This window comes from Cetorhinus maximus, chromosome 23, assembly GCF_964194155.1.
Source record: "Cetorhinus maximus chromosome 23, sCetMax3.hap1.1, whole genome shotgun sequence".
Lineage (NCBI taxonomy): Eukaryota > Metazoa > Chordata > Chondrichthyes > Lamniformes > Cetorhinidae > Cetorhinus > Cetorhinus maximus.
The window spans coordinates 9,841,522-9,868,791 of NC_135901.1; the positions used below are offsets into that span (position 1 = coordinate 9,841,522).

At 44.3% G+C, this 27,270-nt stretch overlaps 1 protein-coding gene, 1 non-coding gene and 1 gene segment (V, D, J or C); all 3 read left to right on the plus strand.

The window, feature by feature from the left end:
- The first annotated feature begins 1,722 nt into the window (after window positions 1-1,722).
- Window positions 1,723-8,084, plus strand: LOC144696875 (Ig heavy chain C region, membrane-bound form-like). The segment is given in 5 exon segments: window positions 1,723-2,038; window positions 2,658-2,968; window positions 3,685-4,014; window positions 7,338-7,465; window positions 7,604-8,084. Coding segments are annotated over 3 exon segments (258 nt in total).
- Window positions 8,085-13,516: 5,432 nt separating this feature from the next.
- On the plus strand, window positions 13,517-13,590 carry trnan-auu (transfer RNA asparagine (anticodon AUU)). Its single transcript has one exon. It is a non-coding gene; the product is annotated as a tRNA-Asn (tRNA).
- Window positions 13,591-21,533: 7,943 nt separating this feature from the next.
- LOC144697789 (uncharacterized) overlaps window positions 21,534-27,270 on the plus strand; it is a 54,007-nt gene continuing 48,270 nt past the window's right edge. The window contains 1 exon segment of the mRNA XM_078569785.1: window positions 21,534-21,845. Coding sequence (XP_078425911.1) covers window positions 21,534-21,845 — 312 coding nt within the window.

Consider the following 27,270-nt stretch of genomic DNA (forward strand, 5'->3'; position numbering starts at 1 on the left):
TACAATACAGGAACAGCAAGTGATGAGGAAGGCAAAGGGAATCTTGTCATTTATTACAAAGGGAATAGAATATAAATGGAAGGATATTTTGCTACAGTTTAACAGGGCGTCGATGAGGCCTCATCTGAATTGCTGTGTACAGATTTGGTCTCATTTAAGAAAGGATATAAAAGCATTAGAAGCTGTTCAGAGAATGTTCATTCAAATGATACTGGGAGGTGTTGTCGGTTATCTTATGAGGAAAGTCCGGATAGGCTGGGCCTGTATCCATTGGAGTTTAGAAGAATGAGAGCAGATTTTATTGAAACATATAAGATTGACAGGGTGGATGCTGAAAGGATGTTTCCCCTTGTGAGAGAGACTAACGATAGGGAACACAGTTTAAAAAAAAGAGGTCTCCCATTTCAGACGGAAATGAGGGGATTTTATTTTTCTCTCAAAGGGTCGTGAAACTTTGGAACTCTCTTCCCCAGAGAGCGATGGATGAGGAGTCATTAATATTTCAAGGCAGAGGTAGAGATTTTTCATTGACAAGGGAGTCAAAGGTTATCGGAGAGTAGGCGGGAATGTGGAGTTAACGCCACAATCAGGTCAGCTATGTTCGTATTGAATGGTGGAGGAGGCTCGAGAGGCCGAATGGCCGACTCCTGCTACTGATCCGCATGTTCACATGTACATACGAATGGAAATGTCGTGCTTACTGTCACTGGTATTCAATTTAGCGTTCTATGGTCATTATACAGTTAGCATCACAAAGGTACTTTCGAAGGGTTTTTGCAATTCTTTGTTTTGGCGGGACGTGGAGAGGGGAGGGGGCATCAGTCAATTTGAACAAAGCCAATTTCCAAACTGCAATGATATAAGTGACGAGACAATTTCTCTATCACCAAGTGCTGTTGATTGAGAAATAAATGGTGGCCGAAATAATGGGAAAATCCTCTGCTCTTCCACTTTAATCCAATGAAACGTACGTCATTCAGATGACATCAAAATGTTCTCTTTTAGTAATGGGATAGAGGCAGAAAAAGAGGTGTGGGTTTCTAAAGAGGGAACCGACAGATGAGGATCACCAAATGATGGAAATAATAAATGATCAAATGTGGATGTAGGTTTTAGTTGGAATATATTTGGATATGTTTATAGTTATAGTCAAATTTTGAGTTGTTTGGTTACTTAATGATCTCAAATCACAGAGTCTAACTTGTTCAATCGGCCATTCTTTCCCAGTGACACCGTCTTCGCCCACTCTCTACAAACTGGTCTCCTCCTGTCAGCAACGCAACACCGACGGCTCCGTCACCTACGGCTGTTTGGCGATGGACTACTCCCCAGAAATCACCAGCCTGACCTGGAAGAAAGATGGGCAGCCTCTCAGATCTGGATTTAAGACATACCCGTCAGTGAGAAACCAGAAGGGAACCTTCACCCTGACCAGCCAGTTAACCATCACCGAGTCAGAGGGGAAATGCAGCAATATCAACTGTGAGGTTCGATACAGCGGCTCAGACAAGAGCATTGAATGGGAATGTAAGTGTTGGGGAACCTGTTAGAAACAGAAAGGCTGTGATTGACCTGTATAGGGCCTTGGTTAGTAGGCATTTATAGTACTCTGCATAGTTCTGATCCCTGGAAATTCCAGGTTAGTGCCCATGGTTAAAATATAAGAACTCATTGTATCTGTTATCAATTTCTTCCGCAAGAAATGACTAACCTGTGTTTCTTGAAGGTCCTCGTGACTTACCTCCAACTATTCTCCTCACCGTGAGTTCCCGGGAAGAAATCACAACCAACAAATTTGCAACTGCCGTCTGTTCAATCATCGATCTCCGTTCAAAGTCAATGACCGTGAAGTGGCTGAAGAATGGACAACCCATGGATTCAGGAATTGTCACCTCTCCCGCCTTTGAAGTGAACGGGAGCTTCTCGGTGACCAGTCGGCTGAAAGTCTCCGCTGGGGAATGGTTCAGCGACGCGGTCTATACCTGTCAGGTCACTCACCAAGGGGTCACCCAAAGTCGAAACGCCACCAAGTGTGAGGGTAAGAAATACAAACCGAGGAAGCAATAGATCATTCTGCTCTCCGATGTTAATCAAATCAGGAATTTATTGGAGTTAGTAGACGAAACAACTTCTAATTTACTATCATGTAGTTATTGTTTAATTCCGATGTAAGGGCTGCATTCGGATTGTTCACCATTCAGGATTTTATCACGTCACGTCTCTGCATTGACGTCACAGAGTGAGTGAGGTGGACTTGACATTAGCTTTACCCTGAGTCAGCTGATCATATTTGGAGAGGCAGAAGGTGTCTGGAACCCTTCACTGGTAACAGCTTCGGGATAGGGTGTTGGAAAGTGCATCCACCCTATTTATAAAACGGCTTTCAGTACTGCATTCCAGGGCCCAGGAATGGTACATTTGTAATGGGACTGGGGCAACATAGATTCATGAGAATGTTACCGGGGCTGAACGACTTAAATTATGAGAACGATTTACATAGACGAAGCTGGTTTTCCATTGTGTAAAGAAGATTAAAGACGATAGTTAGAGGTTGATATGTCCAAGGTGATTTATTCTCCTTCAGGGAGTGAAGGCTGAATACTGCTGTCCTGCTCCTGAAGGTGAAACTTTGGTTGATCTTCATTTCTTTCTCACAGGCCCAGACCATGCCCCAACGATCCCACAATTACTCTACTGCCACCGCCAATAGAACAGGTCTTACTGGAGGCGACCGTGACCTTAACCTGCATCGTTTCTAATGCTCCTTATGGAGTCCTCGTGTCCTGGACACAAGAGAAGAAGCCTTTGAAATCAGAGATCGCCGTCCAACCGGGAGAGGATCCCGACAGCGTGGTCAGCAACGTAAACATCTCGACACAAGCCTGGTTGAGTGGGGCTGAGTTTTATTGCGTGGTGAGCAATCAGGATCTGCCGACTCCTTTAAGAAGTTCCATCCACAAGGAACCAGGTGAGCGGTGAGATTGAAGCAATAAGTAGTTCAATGTGTCTATTTCCAGTGTAAGTGTAAGAATCAATATTTACTATTCAGTGTATTTATGGTCTACTCTGATTAGCAATTTCACCAACTAAACGCCCTGGGCCTGTGGACTTTCAGGGGGAAATTGATAAGTAGATGAATGAACAATGAACTGAAGGCTGTGCCATTGGGTTTAGATGAAGCAAGATGGGAGGAGCCTGGTGCGAAGCTGAAACACCAACACAGACCAGTTGGGCCGAATGACCTGTTTCTGTGCTGTAAACTTTGAGAAACTTTCTCGTCCAACCCCATAAGTTCTCAGGGAAAAGGATTGTATCCATCTCTGCCCCGAGCTGGAAAACCGGACAGATCCCAAAGATTTTTATTTATTAATTCATGGCATGTGGGCGTCGCTGGCTGGGCCAGCGTTTATTGCCCACCCCTAATTGCCCTTGACAAGGTGGTGTTGAGCTGCCTTCTTGAACCGCTGCAGTCCATGTGATGTAGATACACCCACAGTGCTGTTAGGGAGGGAGTTCCAGGATTTTGATTCAGCTATAGTGAAGGATCGGTGATATATTTCCAAGAAGTGGATAATGAAACCCCTTAATATTCATCACAAAACACGTTTCCCTCACATCTAACCAGCGGTTTCATTGTCTACGAAATTATCCAGTTTATTGACATTTATTGTACATTTTCTGCAGGTAAAAATCTGCAGGAACCGTCCGTGTCTGTCCTCCTGCCCTCGGCAGAAGATGTCTCCGCTCAGAGATTCGTCTCCCTCAGCTGCTTGGTGAGAGGTTTCTCCCCCCGAGAGATCTTCGTCAAGTGGACCGTCAATGACAAGCCGGTGAATCCCGGGAACTACAAGAACACCGGGGTGGTGGCGGAGAACGGCAATAGCTCCTTCTTCATGTACAGCCTGTTATCCATTGCAGCGGAGGAGTGGGCCAGCGGCGCTTCTTACTCCTGTGTGGTGGGACATGAAGCGATCCCCTTGAAGATCATCAACAGAACGGTTGATAAATCCAGCGGTAAACCGAGTTTTGTGAATATTTCCCTTGCACTGATGGACACCGTTAATTCATGTCAATGAGAATCTCTCGGTTACGTTTCAAACTTCAATAAAAAAATAATAAAGTCCTTTTCTCCAATTGTGATTTAAATGCACAATCGCTTAATTAATGTTGTTTTCCACTTTTGCTAATGTTAGAGCTGTTTAGTTAAAATCGGATATTTCCAGGGCTCAGAACCAAGTCTTGTACACCCAGTGCTCCCAGCACAGATACACCCTGGGTTAGAGACAGAGTAAAGCTCATTCATCACGGGATTCTGCAAAATAACATCACCAACTCTCCTCCCACTGAGGGGAAATCTAACAATTTCCTATTTCCGGCAAACAAACTCAGCACATTTAGATCTCGGTGTTGCTGCTTCTCTTATTGTCCATTCCTTTAAAATGGATGCCAGCTTTAAGTTGCTGCATCGCACCCACTGGGAATTGAAGTGAGGGTCACACAGAAACATGTCTCAACAATTCCTCATGAGAGAGAGGGGAAAGGAAAATTGTTAACCGACTGTACCCCCACTTCCCCAACAGAGAGAGGAGGAAGGGAAATTGTTAACCCACTGTACCTCCACTTCCCCAACAGAGAGAGGGGGAAGGGAAATTGTTAACCCACTGTACCCCCATTTCCCCGACAGAGAGAGGGGGAAGGGAAATTGTTAACCCACTGTACCCCCACTTCGCCAACAGGGAGAGGGGGGGAATTGTTAACCCACTGTACCCCCACTTCCCCAACAGAGAGAGGGGGGAATTGTTAACCCACTGTAGCCCCACTTCCCCAACAGAGAGAGGGGGAAGGGAAATTGTTAACCCACTGTACCCCCACTTCCCCAACAGAGAGAGGGGGAAGGAAAATTGTTAACCCACTGTACCCCCACTTCACCAACAGAGCGAGGGGGAAGGGAAATTGTTAACCCACTGTACCTCCACTTCCCCAACAAAGAGAGGGGGAAGGGAAATTGTTAACCCACTGTACCCCCACTTCCCCAACAGAGAGAGGCGGAAGGAAAATTGTTAACCCACTATACCTCCACTTCCCCAACAGAGAAAACTGAAAGGAAAATTTTTAGCCAATTTTACCTCCACTTCCTAAACAGAAAGACGAGGAAGGTCATTGGTTAACCCAGTGTGTCTCCACCTTCTCAGCAGAGAGAACCAAAAGAGAAATTGCTTACTCAACCAGACAGAGCAAAACTATTAACTCAATGGACTCTCAGTCCCCGAGCAGAGAATCTGGAAAGGAACGGGCCTTTGCTGTAAGGACCCAGTTACCAACAGCAGATGTCGGCTTCTAGCTTACTGGCCACAGGTTTTAAAGTCCCATCATGCTTAAAATGTTGTAAAATATATATTTATGCAACATAATTTTAAGAAGTTTTCACACTCTTGTTCCAGTTAATCTTACGCTAAGATTGATTTCCCATCATCTGAATCTAAACTGGTTATTAAATCCTCCCTGGGTTGTTCACGGTTCTACCCCTGAATTTTATGAGGCAGATGGATGATTGTTTGCATTCGTTCACCTGATATCACCTTGCACCTCACAGAAAACACGTTTATACAGAACATTGAAAATATTCACCAAAATTTTCACTATCAGGGTCAGACTCGATCGTTGGGACCTGGTGAAACACCGAAAAATAGTAAAAATGCACACAAGGGACACAAATGGACGCACACAAACATACATACATACACACATAGGCACAGACACGCAGACACAAACACACACAGTACAGGCAGACACACACACATACATACATAGGCACACACACACAGGCACAGACACACACACAAACACGGGCAGACACACAAACACACACACATAGACAAATACACATTTGCACACACACAAACACAGGCACAGACAGACACACACGCACACACAATCACACATAAACACAAATACACACACAAATGCAGGCACAGGAACACACATATACACAATCACACACACACACACAAATACACACGTGCACACACACATACACACACACTCACACACATATACACAATATCACACACACAAACAGATAAAACCAGACAAGCAGACTCATACAAGGACACAAATATGCATTATCACACATTCACAATGACAGAAATACAGACAAAAAGACACACACTATCATACACATTAAAACAAGTACATGGATACACATGAACACGTGCACACACATGAGCAGATGACACCCAGACAGACAAAAACATAGAGGAACAGACTAACACATTCACAGGCACACATGTAGACACAAACATGAAACACGCTTATACACACGAGAACACAAAAAACACACGTTAGTACGTTTGAAAACATAAACACACATTGATACATAGTTTTAAATATCCATCAACACACAAATGCACACATTAAAAACTCTCTCTCTCTCTCTCACACACACGCTGTGACACAGACATTAATATGCTGACACATACGTGGAACACAAAAAGAAACATTAACACATATTAGCAGACAAGAACGCATAAACACACATTAACACAGATAGTAATAAATAAACATAGATATCAATACATAAACACACACAATAACACACTCATACATACACATTGGCAAAAAAAACAAAATATACATGCAGACGCAGACACAAAAATGCACAAGTCAGCACTCATTGGCAAATGAACACACCTCAATACTCATACACACATATGGACACAGAAACAAAGAGTGATGCAAGGCACGATATACTCGTGCACACATACATAAAAGCTAAAGCATGACACAAACGCCAGGCTATTGAAGAAGGTTTAATTCAAATGCACTTTTTTAACCGACGTATCCTCCGGCAATTGTCCCTATTACATAATGATCCGAAAAGCACACTGAAACAATGTTCTTACTGAGAATCTGATTTAAGTTAATGACGCACCAAACATTCCCATCACAAATAGACAAACAAGATGGGAACTCACATCCGAGATTTTAAAAAGCAACGTTCACAGTTTCCAAATAAGTTGCTCAGTGAATCTCTCTTGATATCCATCATAATATTCTCCAATAATAGATCGTACGAAATTGTTCGAAAATAAAATGATATTGGAGATAATTTTCTATATTTTCCGACTAGGACTATACGAGGATTGTAAAGCAAGAACAGCTGTAGAGATAGTTACAGAGATAGGTTGCTGAAATTCACGAGCTTAACAGTAGATATATATTGAACATTAAATTAGAGAATACATTAATAACTTAGGAAAGAGTAAAGAGTATATTTTTAAAAGATATCCTAGATTAATAAGTAACCTAATTATATTTCCTCGGTTATATCCTCGCAGATTCCACAGATCACACCTGGATTGAAGACTCTGAGGATGATAACGGCAACATCTGGACAACCGCTTCCACATTCATCATCCTGTTCTTCCTGAGCATTTTCTACAGCACTGCCGTCACTCTGGTGAAGGTCAGAAGATTCAATCCACTCACACTTCAAACTGACAGAAGCGGTTTGAAAAATCTCTCAATGTTTCATTGATTAAAACACTAACATAAATGTCCCACATTCTAAACATCTGCTTCATTATTTTATCCTCTTTTGCAGATCAAGTGACCAGTTGAATTTTGGACACCGTAGATTTTCCTCAGCCGTTTATTGAGATCTCTGTATTACGAATTTAAAATATGTCCTCTCGGTGAATCTAAAAATTAAATACCTTCAGTTCATGTTTCCGAATTTGTAACGAAGACAGTCATGGACGGTATTTCCGCTTCTCTGTTTGAAATGTGCGAGATAATTATGGTTGTGTTGTAATTGTAGCTTATAATTCCCCAGTAGTTTAAATTCCATGTGTAAATAAGTAGCTTTTCTCATTCCTCATTCACAATTATTCCCTTCCCTTTATGTTGAGCTCCTGTTTTCTCTTTCTGGTCTCTGTCACAGCTGTACATACAGTTGGCAGCTCAGAGCGAATGTGTTCTGTTCTCAGTGTGACTCAGTCATCATGTTCAGTCCAGTTGACTTTAAAATAAACTTTTCTGTAAAATGTTCTCCGAAATTGTTAATAAATCATGAATGTGAAACGAACTGACTTTGCTGAACTCCTTTCCCCCAGGCCCATCGACACCGCTCCATTTCCCCTATTACACTGTTTCCTCCCCTTTCCCAGATTTTTTTTAACCATTCCTGTTTGGGATGTGAATCAAAAACAGAAAATGCTGGAAAAACTCAGCAGGCCCAACAGCATCTGTGGAGAAAAAAAAGAGTTAACGTTTCGAGTCCTCATGACTCTTCTTCAGAGCCCAAGGTCCTTCAGTGAAAGAGTCACTGCGCCACCCAGCGACCCATCGGTGTTAATACACCCTTACCTCTACCTTTTTATGGCAAACTTCAGAGCCAGGATGATGACACAGCGAGGGGAACCTCGGTGATTTCACTCATACTCAGGCCTGTCACAGTCACATGTCAGGTAATTGTAAACAGCAGGGATCTGCTTCATCAGAGGCCCATACAGGACAGTATATGGAGGACGAAAGTTTCCTTTACACTGTCCCATCTAACACTCCCAGGGTCGGTGCAGCAGGGGTTAGATAGGGAATAAAAGTTTTTTTTTATCTCTTTACCCTTTCATGAGGTGTGGGTGTCGCTGGCAAGGCCGCCCAGAACAGCCCGGCTTCCAAGGCCATTTCAGAGGGCAGTTAAGTGTCAGTCAGGTTGCTGTCGACCTGGAATCACATGTCGACCAGGCTGGGAAAGGATGGCAGATTTCCTTCACTAAAGGACATTAGTGCAGCAGATGGGTTTTTACGACAATCGGTGATAGTTGTCATGGTCACCATTACTGAGGCTAGTTTTCAATCCCAGGTTTTAATAATTGAATTCACATTCCAGCAGCTGCCATGTTGGGATTTGAACCCATGCGCCCAGAGCATTTGCCTGGACTCTCTCCACCTTGTCCAATTAAACATTCACAAGGCAGAGACGTCACAATCCACCTTCTCAATGCAATTAGGGATGGGCAATAAATGCTGGCCCAGACAGCCACGCCCACATCGCATGAATGAATAACAAAAAATACATAAATACCGCAGACTGAACCGTTAACACAAACCATGGGAAGATTCCTAGCGACTAGGGCCGATCTGACACAGACACTTTATCAAGCAGTAATCCTGCAAATAATTACCACAGTTTGGGGCTTATTAGGAACACCAGGGAGCACAAATCGTGGAAATTCCCAGGCCCTGCGGCCTGCCAGGCGCAACAAACAACTGAATTCACGGAACATCACCCCAGGGATCCTCTCTCCCTGCTCCATTTCCTCTCATACCTTTCTTCTGAACTCACTGAACATCACCCTAGGGATACTCTCTCCCTACTCCATTCCCTCTGATACCATCCTCCTGAACTGACTGAACATCACTCCAGGGATCCTCTTTCTCTGCTCCATTTCCAGGCCTGCTTTTATCCAGTAACCTCCCACACAAATAGTTTTCCAATATTTATTTTTGTAAATGGGATAAATTATATCAAACATGTGCATAACATCCAGCCCATTAGAAATATTGGGTTCAAAACAACAAATATAAAGTGTTTCTATGATTGCACATATAGAACTGGAACACACCATCGCACCGAGTGAATCCACTGTCAGTTTACATGTTGCTCAGTGAAAATTTCAATCATCCTTGACTTTTTGGCATTTGCGCACTGAGCCGGGAAGCAGTCTGGACTCAAAGAACATGTGAACATATGAACTCGGAGCAGGAGTAGGACACTCGGCCCTTCAAGCCTTCTCCGCCATTCAATAAGTTCACAGCTGATCTGATTGAAACCTGCTGCTTACCCCAATCACCTTTCCCCCCCTTGTTGATCAAGAATCAATCTAGCTCTGCCTTAAAAATATTCAAAGACTCTGCTTCCACTGCCTTTTGAAGGAGAGAGTTACAAGTACTCACGACCCTCTGAGAAAAAAGCTTCTCTCATCTCTGTCTTAAATGAGCGACCCCTTATTTTTAAAGTGACCCCTAGTTCTAAATTCTCCCACAAGACGAAAGATCCTCTCCACATCCACCCTGTCAAGACCCCTCAGGATCTGAAAGATTTCAATCAATTCGCCTCTTAACCTTCTAAACTCCAGCGGATGCAGGCCTAGCCTGCCACCTTTCCTCATAAGACAAGCCGCCCATTCTTGGTAGTAGTTCAATAAGCCTTCTCTGAACTGCTTCTAACGCATTTACATTTTCCTTAAATAAGGAGGCCAATACTCCACACAGTACTCCTGATATCACTGTCCTGTACAACTGAAGTATAACCTTCTTACTTCAATTCCCCTCACAGCAAATGATAACGTTCTATTAGCTTTCTTAATTACTTGTTGTGCCTAAATAGTTCAGCAATTATTCAATTTCTGTCAGACCTTCTTAATAGCTTTGCACATCTGGAAAGTATTCTCCCATGTTCTCTCCTTGTTCTCCTGACGTGTCTAAATCTCTTCACAACCGAGATACTCCTCCCCACAGTTTACATTTCCACCGCTTCCATCAGCTAAACTTTATCCACAGGCACCAGCAGGGATCGAACTCACAGCATCTGGTTTGATAAGTCCACTATTTTAACCACGGGTTACGCCAACAGCGCCAGAAAGGCTAAGGTCCTCTTCCAACTTTTAAACCCACTGTAATTCTCTGTGTCATTTACCATGACGATGCATAACGAAAGTGAGTGAAGTTTATGATGGTAAAAATGCATTCATCCCTCTCAGGGAACTGAATCACATTGACACACGCAGAGGAACACACACAGACATAGACACCGATAGTGACAGCGGCCTAAGGAGAGACAAACATCCAGAAATCAAGGATGTCACCAAATTGGCTCCGTTTTTGTTCCATTTCCAACTGCAAATTTGATGAATGCCGACAGATGAACGAAAATGAAAAATACAGGGAAGCGTTTGAAAGGTTTTTTAGTCCATTTAATAGATAAGCAATTCTGTAACTCATTCTTAAAACAGGAACAGTGAGAAATATAAACTACTAAATGTAGATTGCAGGTTCAAAATGTCGGATTTTCACCTGTATCAGGAAACTCTAAAGGGTTTCAAACCCATTACATAAGCAAGTCAGTTCCGTACATCGTCGCAATGCACCTTTTAATGTTCTGTACATAAAACGACAGAGTGGTTACAGAAGGGAATGAAGAAATGCAGCCTCATCTATTCCTGGCTGTCCTGCAATTTCTGCTGCCTCTCCTCGATCTTTCCGCCAGAATGGAGCACTGCACACCGAGCGCACACAGGGGGGACATGATTGAGGTGCATAAAATTATGAGGGGCATAATAGGGCACACAGGAACGAACTTTTCCCCTTGGTGGACGGATTTTAAGGTAAAGGGTAGGAAGTTTAGAGGGGATGTGAGGAAGAATTTTCTCACCCAGAGGGTGGTGGGAATCTGGAACTCACTGTCTGAAAGGGTGGTAGAGGCAGAAACCCTCATAACATTTAAGAAGTATTTGGATTGAAATAGTTAGGTATTTGTTTGACCGGCGCAGCCTCGATGGGCCGAAGGGCCTTTTTCTGCGCTGCAGCCCTCTCCAACTCAATGACTGAAGGGGATGGCAAAATTGATTGAAAATGCGGACAGTCTGAAACTCTGGCAGCCATAGGATTTCAAGCCACGCCTCCACACAGACTGAAACTTAAATCCAGCGCCTTAGACCGCTCGGCCACTGCGACGTCTAAAATTGTCATTGTCTTGACTGGAAATTTCAATCGCCGTCCACTTTGTAACGCTCAGTAACTGAACGGTATCCAATGTAAAAACATACAGAAGGAAACAATCTCCTCTTGCATCTTCCCAACCTGCTTTTTCTCCCTGAACCTTTTTAATATGAAGCTACACAACTAATGTGAATGAAGTTTGCGATGGTAAAATGCGTCCACCCCCTCGTGGAACTGAACCGAATTGATATATTCCAGATCCGAACCACTCGCTGTGCAACAGAGAAGCCCCTTTAAAATTGTAACCTTAATTTTCTGTTTCCTCTCCTCTCCGACCAAAATGAATCACTTCACATTTCCGGACATTAAATTTCAGCTGCCACTTGTCCGTCCAAATGGATTTGTTGAAGAACCCGAAAGGAGAAACGACTCAAACTGGGAATGAAAGAGTGAGAATGAAGGAAGAGAAGTGACGGGTTTTGTCGATCCCGGGGGAAAGAGACTCCGGGATCAGTTCATTGTGACAGTTCACACAGCAACAGGAAAACAACATTCCCTGATGAGGGCCAACCCCGGGCGGCAGGAGCGGGAGCGCCGAATAACAGCGTTTAGTTCTCACACAGAAGACTTGTTCAGCCAATAACAGCGTCGAGTGTGTTCGACATGAACATGACGTGAACAGTGAGGGGAAATTGTGCCACAAGCTGCGGATGGACAACTTTCAATTTCCAAACCCACCAACACAATCAATGCGGCTCCTCTGAAACTTTCAAGGCAAATACTGATCCTTTATAAGGTGCCGTTCCCAGAACGATCCACAGTCCTCCAGGTGTGATCTAACCAGGGCTTTGTATCGCTGCAGCAAACCTTTCCGTCTTTTCTATAACAGTCCCTGTAACAGGTTGTACAGCAATGGGAATTAGATTGTATAGAGCGACTGAGAAAAACGAGGACATGCTTGATCTGAATCAATCTCTTTGGAAAGTTCGGTATGAAATCAGCTGCATAAATACATTTATGGTTCAAAAACTATATCGGAATCTAAAGTCCAACTCTTGGATGTCATTGGGTCAGGGAAACTTTGCTAATGATCACACAGTGCGCATGGGCACTGCAGAAACTCCTGCACCTCTTTCAATATTGTTCCATATCTTTCAAAAGCTCCATGAAATCTCTGTTTAACTTCCTTTGCTCGAAAGGGAACAATCGCGGTCTCTATAATCTCTCCACAAAACTGAATTTCCTCATCTATGGACTTGATGTAAGGTGGAAAATTGCAATGAGATTTTAGAAAATATTGCCAGCTGGCATTTGGGAAGATGGAAAAGGAACCAAAGCAGAAAACCCAGTCTCCAGCTTTGCGAATCGTTCGAAACTCTTTGGGAACCGAGATCAGAGGAGAATGAAGTGTGAACTGTCCGACTGACCGTTCAAGGTACCGCTCCCTTCTTTAAGACACTGGAACATTGACTCTGATGTTATCATTGAAATTAACTGATCTGAGACATTGAAAGGATTCTCCTCACTACACATCAGCAATTTAAACCGAATATTGGTTTCGGGACAATCAGAACACTTGGTGACAGACAAGGCACCAAAAGGCTCGAAGGGAGACGGCACCGGCTGTAGGAGAGCTGGTTCCGGGTGACATGGATGTGTCTGCAGTGGGTGGGATCAGACTGTTTCCAGTATCCAAATCAATGTCTCACCCTTTATTTTGGAAAAGTAAAACTCGTAGAGAACAATGATCATTCTGATAGCAGCATCCGATGCTTTAAGTACATATCTTGCGACTTTTTCTGTGGCGCAATTGGTCAGCGTGTTCGGCTATTAACCGGAAGGTTGGTGGTTCGAGACCACCCGGGGACGAAGCTTTCACTGTTTGTCAGCAAATCACATTCATCTCCCCACAGCTCTAGGTTGTCAAGGTGCATATTGGCGTCAAGAAAATAATCCACAATCGTGGCTCACGTTTCTGTTATTCAGTGATCCCACACGAACAGTTGCTTTCTTATGAATATTTCAAACGTTAAGAGAAAATGATCTGACCTGCTATGTACCAATATCTAACCCATTGGAAAGATATGAAGTTATGAGATTCAAACAAACCCATCAGTGATTCTCTCTTCCTCGGCTCCACAGTGAGTGGGACAGGGAAAAGCGGAGAAGCAGCAATATTCCGGCCCCACACTCTCCAATCACCCGCTGCCAGCAGAAAGCAGCGACAGCAGCTTCAATCAGCGGGTTACTGTCCATCCCTGGGATGCAAGAAACTCCAACACGGGCTAAACCTCCCTATACACCGAGCACAGGCTCAGGAAAACACAGGTAGATTATATCCCGGTCACTAAACCTCCGAGCGGTGTTCACAGAATACCCGAGTGAGGGAGTCACAAATAAAAACAACAACTTTCTAAAACAAAAACAAAAATAGCTGGAAAAACTCAGCAGGTCTGACCACATCTGCGGAGAGGAACACAGTCCGAATGACTCTTCATCAGAACTTTCTAAAAAAAATCAAGTTTCTAAATCCTTTCACTGTGAAATTCCGTCTTTTTATTTAGAAACTGGCTGTTGTGAATCTGAAAATGAGCAGCATGGGATTTGTGTCACTGACTGACTTGTTTTCCATTGTTTGTCCGACAGGTTTGCAACTCAATTTGTGTTGGAGATTGGAGCGAATCTGGTTTCAGAATGAGGTCACAAAGCAGGTAAATATTAAATCCAGGAACACAGCCTGAGGAAAATAGATCACAATGTTTGGAAGGAGGTGCAGCCAAGAAATGGAAGCTGTGAATGATGTTATTGATGATTGATGGGAAAGCATTGGACCCTTTGGCTTCTGGTTGTCAATTCCTTTCTCTACCATTGCATTCAGACAGTTATCTCGCTGTGATGTTTTCCCTTCCCACACTCGGAGCAGGTGAATGGCCTCTCCCTGGTGTGAACTTGCTGGTGTTTTCAGCAGGGTAGATGTACGAGTGAATCCCTTCCCACACATTTAGCAGGTGAATGGCCTCTCCCCAGTGTGAACTTTCTGGTGTTTTCAGCAGGGTAGATGTACGAGTGAATCCCTTCCCACACAGTTAGCAGGTGAATGGCCTCTCCCCAGTGTGAACTTGCTGGTGTTTCAGCAGGGTAGATGTATGAGTGAATCCCTTCCCACACATTGAGCAGATGAATGGCCCCTCCCCAGTCTGACTGAATTGGTGAATTTCCAGCTCAGATGGGTAGCTCAATCCTTCCTCACATTCCCTACATTTCCACACATTCTACCCAGTGTAACCGCACTTGTATTTCAACAGGCCAGATGATCCCCTCAATCCTCATCCACACACAGAACACGTGTACAGTTTCTCTCCACTGTGAACGGTGCCTTTTCCTTCCATGTTCAAAGTCCGATGATAAATTGGGCAACTCCATCAGATCCCCTGGTATGACGTTCATTTCAGTTTCCTGATTGTAAATCCTCCCCTTCTAATACGCTATGAAACTGATTTAAAACAGAAAAGATGAAGTGATAGAGAGCCCACAAAAACACAAGGGCAGGTTGTGAAATTGAACTGAAAATTTGTGAATTTGTAGGAGCAACACTGGGGAAAAATGACATTGAAAGTTGCTGGATTGCCCTAACAGATCAATTGGTTCACTAATGTTCATCAGGGAAGGGAACCTGCCACCCAGTCTGGGCCTACACAAGACTCTGGCCTCTCTGGTAGGAGAGAGGGAGAGATAAAGATAGAGATAGTGAGAGAGATAAAGATAATGTGAGAGAGAGAGACAGAGAGAGAGAGAATGAGATGGTGAAATGCAGAGAGAGAGGGAGAGAGAGATGAGATGGTGAAATGCAGAGAGAGTGAGCGAGACCCAGCATCCATAGCCTTTTGGGGACATTGGTCCTGATTTCCACCACGTTTGTCTGAACACGCTGTTCCTGATTTCACTCCAGATTCTATTGGCTTGATTCTGCCTCCTTGTTCTGGATTCCCCAGCAGAGCAAATATTTTCCCTGTATCTACTCTCACAAGCACAGTGATCATTTTAAAAACCAGCATCATATCACCATTGAAACTTCAATATTCAATGAAATACAGACCAATTTTCTGCAGCCTGCTCACCTTGTAGTGCAGCAGCATTGACCTTAATGACCTGGAGGAGCTTTCTCCCAATTGTTCAGAATGGCAACAACTTTTCCATCAAGCTGCATCACACTTTGAGTCACAACATGTTAATGATGAGGCAGAGCAGCAGTAGAGAAGGAAAGAAATGGAAGCAAATGCTGCGCTCCAGTTCCCAATACTTCATGGATGTCCTGCCCCATGAGTCCAAAGATCTGCAGGTCAAGAATCAGTCTGTTCAGTCACAAGAAGACCCACAACAGAAACTCACCACCTGAAGTAGATGCCATCCTTGAATCGGGAGACTGCTGACGAAGTATTAAACAATGACCAAATAAATAACACAGGTACCAGGGCACTGAGAGAATACATGCAGTTGAACAGGTCGTTTAACTGAATTCTGACCACAGAAAGCTCACTCCAGTGAAAGCAGGCTGAACATGAAGATAAGGCAGAAACAGAAGCAAATATGATAGACCAAGAGTAAACATAATGCAAACTGAATTAAAAGGAACATTAGAGCAGCTTGATCAGATTCACAATAAATAAGCAATAATAAGCAGAGACCTTTCAGTGCAGGATAATGAAAATACTGGGCAAAGATAGGAATAGCTTGATTCTGAGGGGATGAGGAAGGCTTGATAGAGGATAAAGGTGTGATTTCTGCAGCTACTGTAGTTCTGCACTCTCACATGAAGGAGGTGGTTAGATGATGTAAGTGCCACCATTAAGCTGCAAAGTAAAATCAATACGTCATTTAAACAATTAAGTGGATTTAGAAAAGAGACCCTGTCAGTTCAATGGAGCTTGAGGGATTTAGGGTTATTAATAAAAAAAGAACATTGCCGCCTCTGAGTCAGAAACCCCTCTGCAGGCAGTCCTGGTGATTGAAGACGGCTCTCGAGCTCATTCTGGGTTGATATCAGGCAGGATAGGTTCGACCGGCGGGTCTGGCTGTCCACTCCCATTGGTTGAGTTGTGAGAGCTCAACAAACTCTTCCGGTTGAAGCCGGACCAGCAAATCGGCTGGAATTGAATGATTCCAGATAAGAAAGGAGCTTTGAACAGCCTGTGAATTCTTCCATGAATCACACTGTTCTCCAAGGGATGAGTTCAAAGAGAAACAATCACTACACTCTGTCATTTCCTGAAATAATCCCTGCTGTCTGTCCTGAATGAATCCATTTCACGATCAAATGTAGAACCATAGAACCATAGAACACTACAGCACAGAAAACAGGCCATTCGGCCCTTCTAGTCTGTGCCGAAATATTATTCCGCTAGTCCCATTGACTATGAAGAAATGTTTGCTCCTCGCTCACAGGATTTCATCTGTTTAAAGACACAAACAGAAAGGTCCAGTTTTCTCCTGGAGTTTGACAAATCAGCTTTCAAAATGATGCCGAGTTTCAGCCAATGAGGGAGATCCGGGCTCAGCCCCGCCCCTCGTTCAATCTGATTGGTTGGCGGACCACACGCTACCGCGCGGTCCTCCAGTCCCGCCCCCTTTTCCTATTGGCCTGGAACCGCCGTCAATCATACATTGTAATCTGAGCAGACGCAGGCCCTGGCGACAGACGGTAAGAGAGCTCGAGCGAGCGGGTTTAAAAGGGAGGTTTTTACAAAGACCGAGTGCGGATACAGAGACCAAAATAAAACCGGCAACATTTTCCACCTAAGACGCGACTAGAAACCGTGAACATTATGCCCGACTCTCCGGTTTCTCCCGGGTCTGACTCTGGGGAAAAGGCCGGCGAGGCCCTAGCGCACGCGCAGTGTCAGCCCGTTCAGAAAGCGTCTGTAAATGGAGGGTAAATGATCAAGGTTAGGGAGCGTCTCTAAAAATAATAATTGTCAGGAAATGTCTGCATATGAAGGAAAAATTATGACTGAGCATGGAGTGCTTAAAAAGTAAAGGAACATGCTGATGAACAGGGAATGTCTGTAAAGAATCGTTGAGTCATAGAACAAAAATAAAAATACCTGGAAAAACTCAGCAGGTCTGGCAGCATCTGCGGAGAGGAACGCAGTTAACGGTTCGAGTCCGTGTGACTTTTCAATGGAACTAAGTAAAAATAGAAGAGAGGTGAAATATAAGCTGGTTTCAGGGGGGTGGGACAAATAGAGCTGGATAGAGGGCCAGTGATAGGTGGAGATAGCCAAAAGATGTCATAGACAAAATGACAAAGAGGTGTTGAAGGTGGTGATATTACCTAAGGAATGTGCTAATTAAGGGTAGAAAGCAGTACGAGCAAGGTACAGATAGTCCTCGTGGGGGTGGGGTGGGGTGAAGGAATCGAAAAAGGCTAAAAGGTAGAGATAAAACAATGGATGGAAATACATTTAAAAATAATGGAAATAGGTGGGAAAAGAAAAATCGTTGAGTCATAGAATTGCACAGCACTGTTACCTGTGGAGAAGATGATATTTGACCTTGAACCATTGCAGTCCATGTGGCGAAGGTGCTCCCACAATGCTGTGAGATAAGGAGTTACAGGATTTTCACTCAGTCATGATAAAGGAATGGTGACATATGTCCAAATCAACAACAATGTGTGTTTATATAGTGCCTTCCATGTTTCACAGGAGTCTTATAAAGCAACATTTGACACTGAGCCCACATACAGAGATGTTAGGGCAGATGACCAAAAGTTTGGTCAGAAAGGTAAATTTTAAAAATTATCTTGGCGGGTTTGAGGCTGGAGGAGGTTACAAAGATAGGGAGGGGTAAGATCATGGAGGGACTTGCAAACAAGAATGAGAATTTTAAAATTTAGGTGCTTTTTAACCCGGAGCCTCTGTAGATCAGCAACCACAGGGGTGATGGGCGAACAAGACTTGATGGAGTAAGCACACGGGCAGCAGAGTTTTGGATGACCTTAAGATTACAGGAGGTTGAATGTGGGAGGTTGGCCGAGAGAGTGTTAGGATAGTTAAGTCTAGAGGCAACGAAGGAATGGATGATGGTTTCAGCAGCAGATGAGCTGAGACTAGGTTGGAATCGGGTGATGTTACTTATTGGAAATAGGCAGTCTTGGTGATGATGTGATTGGAGGCTCAGTTTGGGGTGAAAAATAACATCGATGTTGTGAACAGTCAGCCTCAGACAGTTGCTCAGGAGAGGGATGAGTCAGTGGCTACGGAGTGGAGCAGGGACTGAAGGCAACGGTTTCAATCTTCCCAGTATTTATATGAAATGTATTTCTAGTCATCCGGTACAGGATGTCAGACAAGTCAGGATGGTGTTTGAGTTGGAGAGGAACTTGGAGGTGATGTTGTGCACTTACACCTGCTATCTTGGTCCTGCTAAGTGATGGAGATTGAGGGTTTGGGAAATTCTGCCAAAGTTCTGGTCAATCTGTAAACATATAAAATGTCTCTCCTTCACATCATGACCCCCTGCCTCTACCATGTCTCTGTCTCTGTGTCTCTCTCGCTCTCTGTGCCTCTCTCGCTCTGTCTCTATAGGTCTGCCTCTCTCTCTCTCTTTCTTTCTGTGTCCCTCCGCACATCATGTCTAGTATCTTGTTAGACCCAGACTGGGTATCCGGTTCCCTTCCCTAAAGGACATTAGTGAACCAGTTGGGTTTTTACAACAACCTGGCAGCTTCAGTTCAATTTCACAACTTGCCTTTATGATTTCTTTCGGTTCTCTTTCATTTACAGTCAGGAAACACAAACCCAACACCGCGTCAATATTTGATGGAGTCGCTCAATTTACTGTAATCTGACCCTCATCAGATTTTAAGCATGAAAGGTGAAAGCACCGTTCACAGTGGAGAGGAACCGTACACATGTTCTGTGTGTGGACAAGGCTTCAGCTGATCATCTGGCCTGTTGAAACATAAAAGCAGTGACAACAGGAAAAAGCTGTGGAAATGTAGGGATTGTGGGAAGGTATTCGCTCATTCATCCACCCTGCTGATACACCAGTGAGTTCACACTGGGGAGAGACCATTCACCAGCTCCGAGACCATTCACCAGCTCCGAGTGTGGGAAGGGATTTACTCAGTCATCCACCCTGCTGATACACCAGCGAGTTCACACTACGGAGAGACCGTTCACCTGCTCCAAGTGTGGGAAGGGATTTACTCAGTCATCCGCCCTGCTGATACACCAGCGAGTTCACACTGGAGAGAGACCATTCACCTGCTCTGAGTGTGGGAAGGGATTCACTCAGTCATCCCACCTATTTACGCACCAGCGGGCTCACATTGATGAGAAACCTTTTAGATGCCCAGACTGCAGGAAGTGCTACAAAAGTTCCGCGGAACTGATGTCCCATCAATGTGTTCACAATAAAATAAAAACAGAATTACCTGGAAAAACTCAGCAAGTCTGGCAGCATCGGCGGAGAAGAAATCAGTCAACGTTTCGAGCCCTCATGGCCCTTCAGCAGAACTGAAGCATAGTTTCAACAAGGGAGAAATATAAATTGGTTTAAGGTGGGTGGGGGGGAAGAGACACATTGAGGGTGTGGTGTGAGCAGATAATCAAAAGATGTCACAGACAAAAGGGTCAAAGAGGTGTTGAAGGTGGTGGTCTTTGTCTGAGAAAAGTGCTAATTAAGAATGCAAGACAGGATATTCAAAGTACAGCTCTAGTGGGGGTGGGGTGGAAAGACTAAAGGTTTTAGTTTTAGATTTAAAAATAATGGAAATAGGTGGGGAAAGAAGAATCTATATAAATTATTGAAAAAAAAGGCGGGTGGGGGGGGAAAGAAACGGGGTGGGGATGGGGGGAGGGGGAGTTTAAGATCTAAAGTTGTTGAATTCAATATTCAGCCCAGAAGGCTGTAAAGTGCCTAGTCGGAAGATGAGGTGCTGTTCCTCCAGTTTGCGTTGGGCTTCACTTTGGTTGTCCCAAACTGGAGGAACAGCACCTCATCTTCCGACTAGGCACTTTACAGCCTTCTGGGCTGAATATTGAATTCAACAACTTTAGATCTTAAACTCCCCCTCCCCCCATCCCCACCCCGTTTCTTTCCCCCCCCACCCGCCTTTTTTTTTCAATAATTTATATAGATTCTTCTTTCCCCACCTATTTCCATTATTTTTAAATCTAAAACTAAAACCTTTAGTCTTTCCACCCCACCCCCACTAGAGCTGTACTTTGAATATCCTGTCTTGCATTCTTAATTAGCACTTTTCTCAGACAAAGACCACCACCTTCAACACCTCTTTGACCCTTTTGTCTCTGACATCTTTTGATTATCTGCTCACACCACACCCTCAATGTGTCTCTTCCCCCCCACCCACCTTAAACCAATTTATATTTCTCCCTTGTTGAAACTATGCTTCAGTTCTGCTGAAGGGCCATGAGGGCTCGAAACGTTGACTGATTTCTTCTCCGCCGATGCTGCCAGACTTGCTGAGTTTTTCCAGGTAATTCTGTTTTTATTTTGTTTTGGATTTCCAGCATCCGCAGTAGCTTTTAGCTTTTTGTTTTTATCAATGTGTTCACAATGATGAGAGACCATTCAGATGCTCTCACTGTGGGAGTGGGTTCAGGTGATCATCTGAACTCACTGGGCATCAGCGAATTCACACTGGGGAGAGACCGTTCACCTGTTCCAATTGTGGAAAGGGATTCACCCGGTCATCCCATCTGCTGATACACCAGCGAGTGCACACTGGGGAGAGACCTTTTAAATGCCCAGATTGCGACAAGTGCTATAAAAGCTCCAGAGAACTGATGTCCCATCAACGTGACCACACCGACGAGAGACCGTTCAGGTGCCCTGACTGTGGGAGGGGGTTCAAAACATCATCTAACCTCACTGTACACCAGCTAATTCACGCCGGGGAAAGGCCATTCACCTGCTCTATATGTGGGAAGGGATTCACTCGGTCATCCCACCTACTGACACACCTGCGAGTTCACACTGGGGAGAGACCATTCACCTGCTCCGAGTGTGGAAAGGGATTTGCTGAGTTAGCCAACCTGCTGAGATACCAGCGAGTTCACACTGGGGAGAGACCATTCACCTGCTCTGAGTGTGGGAAGGGATTCACTCAATCATCCCACCTGCTGATACACCAGCGAGTTCACGAGTAGCTGCTGTGATTTTGTTTTGCTGTTAACCTCCAGGACTGAACCATGTTTTTTGGGAGCTTTTATATTCTTCAAAGGAAGATGGTTGTGATTGTTGGAGATCAATCATCTCAATCCCAGGACATAGCTGCAGGATTTCCTCAGCGGAGTGTCCAATGCCAAACCATCTTCAGCCGCTTCAGCAATGACCTTCCCTCCATCGTAAGGGCGGAAGTGAGAATGTTCGCTGATGATTGCACAATGTTCAGCATCATTTGCGACTTCCCAGATACTGAAGCGGTCCATGTCCAAATGCAGCAACATTCAGGCTTGGGCTGATAAGTAAGAGGTTACTTTTGCACCACACAAGTGCCAGGCAATGTCCATCTCCAACAAGGGAGAATCTAACCATCGACCCATGACATTCAATAGCATTGCCATCGCTGAATCCCCCACTTTCAACATGCTGGGGATTATCAGTGACCAGAAACTGGGCTGGACCAGCCACATATATAGCATGATGAGAAGGGCAGGTCAAGACTGGGAATTCTGCGGCGCTTTTCTCACTTCCCAACTCCCCAAAGCCTCTCCACCATCTACAAGGCACAAGTCAGGAGTGTGACGGAATATTCTCCACTTCTCTGGATGGGTGCAGCTCCAACAACACTCAAGAAGCTCCACAAGATCCAGCACAGAGCAGCTCGCTTGATTGTTGCCCCATCCACCATCTTGAACACTCACTCCCTCCTCAACCAACTCACAGTGGCATCATCTACAAGATGCACTGCAGACACTCACAAAGGCTCCTTCAACAGCACCTTCCAAGCCCACGGCCTCTACCACCTAGAAGGACAAGGGCAGCAGACACATGGGAACATGACCGCCTGGAAGTTCCCCTTCAAGTCACTCACCATCCTGACTTGGAAATATATCGCTGTTCCGTCGCTGTCACTGGGTCAAAATCCTGGAACTCTCTCCCTCACAGCACTGTGGGTGTACCTATGCCACATGGACTGCAGCAGTTCAAGAAGGCAGCTCACCGCCACCTTCTCAAGGGCAACTAAGAATGGGCAATAAATGCTGGCCCAGTCAGCGACACCCACGTTCCATGAAAGAAGAAAAACTCGTTCTTGTTCTTCCCATTTTACTTGTGGTCACTAGAATGCTGCTTGATCACCTTCCCCATCTCCTCCTGTCACTCACGCATTCCTTTTCCAACCTCACTGCATTTCCCTCTCTGGCCACCACATCTTTCCATCTTGTCTTAGATCTTCCTCTTCTCCTTCTTCCTGATAGTCCCATGCCTATCATTCACCTCACCACATTTCCTCTCTCTCTCCATAATGGATGACCAGACCATTTCAATCTCTTCTCAGCTACTTTATTTGATGTTTCCACAATCTTTACTGACCCCCTGATGTACTGGTTTCTGATCTTGCCCTTTCTTGTCACTCCACACGTCCATCTCAGCCTCTGTGTCTCATTGTATCCAGTCATTGTTCCTCTCTTCTTGATGTTGTCCAAGTTTCTGCTCTATATAACAAGGGCAGTCTCACAGCTGTCCTGTAGATTCTTCCTTTTCAATTTCAGTGACACTTTTCTATCACATCACACTGCACCGCACTTCTTCCAATTACTCCAACCAGAGCTAATCCGCTTCTTAATTTCCATACTTCCATCTTCTGCCACCTCTGACCCCAGGTACTTGAAGCTACTCACATTCTGCATGTCTTCGGCCATAATCTTTACACCTTCACTCTGATTCTCTTCCCAAGGCTCAAACTGACAGCCCATGGATTGGATCTTTGGTTCACTAATGTCCTTTAGGGAAGGAAATCTCCATCCTTACCCAGCCTGGCCTACATGTGACTCCAGCCCCACAGCAATGTGGTTGACTTTTAACAGCCCTTTGCAGTGGCCTAGCAAGTCAGTCAGTTCAAATGCAATTAGGGATGGGCAACATAATGGCCTTGCCAGTGGCTCCCACATCCCATGAAAGAATAAAAACTAAATAATCTTCATACCCGTGTCTTCCAGTGCTTTTGTCCAGTGCTGCAGATACTGATATGAACCTACGGATTAGGAACAGGAGTAGGCCACTCGGCCCCTCCAGCCTGCTCCGCCATTCAATAAGATCATGGCTGATCTGATTGTAACCACAACCCAACCACCTGCCTACCCTGTTAACTTTTAACTCCCTTGCTTACCAAGAATCTATCTAGCTCCGTCTTAAAAATTCAATATTCAAAGACTCCGTTTCTTCCACTGCCATTTGAGGAAGAGACTTCCAAAGACTCACTCCCTTCTGAGAGAAAAAATTTCTCCTCATCTCTGTCTTAAATGAGCGACCCCTTATTTTTAAACTGTGACCCCCTAGTTCTAGATTCTCCCACAAGAGGAAACATCCCCTCCACATCCACCCTGTCAAGACCCCTCGGGAACCTGTATGTTTCAATAAAGTCGCCTCTTACTCTTCTAAACTCTAGTGGATACAAGCCTAGTCTGCCCAATCTTTCCTTACAAGACAACCTGCTCATTCCAGGTATTAGTCCAGTAAACTTTTTATGAACTGCTTCTAATGCATTTACATCCTTTCCTAAAAAAGGAGACCAGTCCTATACATAGTACTCCAGATGTGGTATCACCAGTGCCCTGTATAACTGGACCATAACGTCCCTACTTTTGTATGTAATTCCCCAGGCAATAAACAATAACATTCTATTCGCTTCCCTAATTGCTGGCTGTTCCTGCTTATTGACCTTATGTGATTCATGCACAAGGATGCCCAGATTCCTCGCATCTGTGCAATCTCTCACCATTTAGATAACATGCTGTTTTTTTACTCTTCCTGCCAAAAGGGACAATTTCATATTTTCCCACATTATACTCCATTTGCCAGATTGTTGCCCACTAACTTAACCTGTCTATATCTCTTCGTAGCCTCCTGATGTCCTCTTCACAGCTTACTTTCCTATATACTCAGTCATATTCTCATCAGACCCACCACATTGTTCAATGTCATCTGTGAATATCATTGACCATGGCATTTCCTGAACAACTTGCTCAGTTAGAACATCCGTGACCAGCAGGCAGAGGAAGGGGTTCAGTGTCGATCCTTGATGCAATTCAACTTTGACTTTTAAACTCTCTCTCTGCCCCACACTGCTTCTGACTCTCGCCTTGCACTCCTTGGACATGTCCTGTGAAAGTCGTGCATACTTCTCAGGGGCTCCAAGAATTCTAACACATCTCCAGACTTCCTCACAGGGCACCCTGTCATAAGCCTTCTCTAGATCAGTGAAATCAATCTTCATGTTGCATTGACCTCCCCAATATTTCTCCATTACTTGTCTCAAAACAAAAATAGCATTGGGATCTGTTCTACTGATGTTAACTAACTCTAGCCCAGTTATACCTCTTAATATTCTGGACAAAAGTCAAATAAATCAGCTTTGTATTGAACAGATGTTGTGACGAGTCATTTTAATATCCCGAACACAAGTTTGTTCCTTTTGAAGTGCTCTCCCTCTCCCCCGTCTCCTCCAACAACAGAGGAGCTTATTGACTTCTTTGTCTCTAAGATTAAGACAATCTGATCAGCGGTCTCTGCTGCTTCCCTCCATTCCATTAATCCACCGGGCTAAACTTCCTGTAAAGACCTGACCAGCCCGAGCCCTGAACTCACATCTTTCTTTAGCTTCTTTCCTATCTCCTCTTATCGTCTCATAAGCTCATCTTGTTCATGATGGAGAGGATATGTCATCGGGAGCTCAGCCCTCAGCTCAGGGTCAGTTTGGAAACTAAGGTTGCAATGGTTCTAGTTCAGTCTCAGACTGTGGCAGGGAGGAGGATGGAGTTGGTGATGAGGGTAACTGAGTTTATGATGGTGGGTTTTTATGGGCCTGATTATTAATGCACCTCCTGGGCTGCAGCTCTACAGACCTGTGCATTAATCAACCTCTGCCACGTGGGATTATGTTACAGAAATAGGCTATTAAGTCCAACCTCGGTCTGTTGATAAAAATTTCTGTTCACCAATTGGTCTTTCAAAAACACTGTTACAATCCATAATTTTCCATGTGCCACGTCAATGACGACAGGATCCCAGTGTGATTACTCAGCACCAGGTTGTACTCTGAGCGTGTGCAGTACAAGTGATAGATGTGGAACATGCTGATCAGGAGCTGGTAGGAGATGACATTGAATTACAGAGAATATCGAACTAGGAACAGACCATTTGATTTAACTCATTTATTTTCATGGTGATCTTCAATGAATCTCCTTCCATTCCACCTCCCTCTCCTCAGCCTTTCAGCTTTTCTTTCTCACCTCCTTTCTCTCGTGTACTCATCTAGTTTTCTTTTGAAAGCATCTAAGTTATTTCACTCAACCACTCCTTGTGGTAGTCAATTTCACATTCTAACCACTCTCTGAGTAAAGCCATTTCTCCTTATTTTCCTGTTGGACTTATGAGGAACTATCTTGTACATATGGTCCTGGTTTTTGATTCTCCCCTACGTGGAAACATTGGCTCCACTTCTACACCGTACACCCATTCATAGTTTAAAGAAACCTCTGGCAGGTCATCTCTAAGTCTTCGCTTTTCTCAAGAACAGAGCCCTGTCCTGTTAATTTTTTTCCAAATAACTGTAATTGCTTGGTTATGATATTATCTTTGAAAATGCTTTTTGCACAAGTTCCAATGCTTCTTTGACTTTTTTTGTTGTATAGAGATCAGAACTGTCTACAGGATCCAAAACAAATTGAACATTATTTCTGAATTCTGTACCCTAGAAGTCAATCTGAGTCTTTTGTGAGCATTTTTAATTGATTTGCTGACTTGCAGTTATGTTTTTCATTATTCATCTGTTTCCAGAGATTGCATTTCTCTTCTCCTCCATTCATTTTCTTCTTCTCTAAGGTCTAGGTAATGATTGTATTTTGCTCCCAAAGTATATCATTGCATATTATACCAACATATGGACAAGGAGCAGGAGTCGGCCATTCAGCCCCTCGTTGTTAAAGTTCATTTGCCTCTTAACTGCCAGTCTGCAGGTGTTCTAATGTCTTCTTGTATTATGTTGCATTCTTCCTCAATCTAAGAAATGCTGTTGGTATCAGCTACAAATATTTTCAATGTTCCCAAGTCCTGCGAGTAGCAGTCAGGGTGGATCAGGGAGGCGGGGCTTCCTCCCTGGTGATAGACCCAGATCACCCAGGCAAGGGGTCGCCGCCATCTTGGAAGAGGAAGGCGGGTTTCCTCAGAGAGCGCGGCTCATGGGCAGTCATCTTGGTGAGGGAAATGGGAGTGGGCAGGGTTTTGGAGACCCACTGGTCTGTGCAGCATTGTAAGATGGAATTCACTCCCCCAGAGAGCAGTGAAGGCTGGGTCATTGCA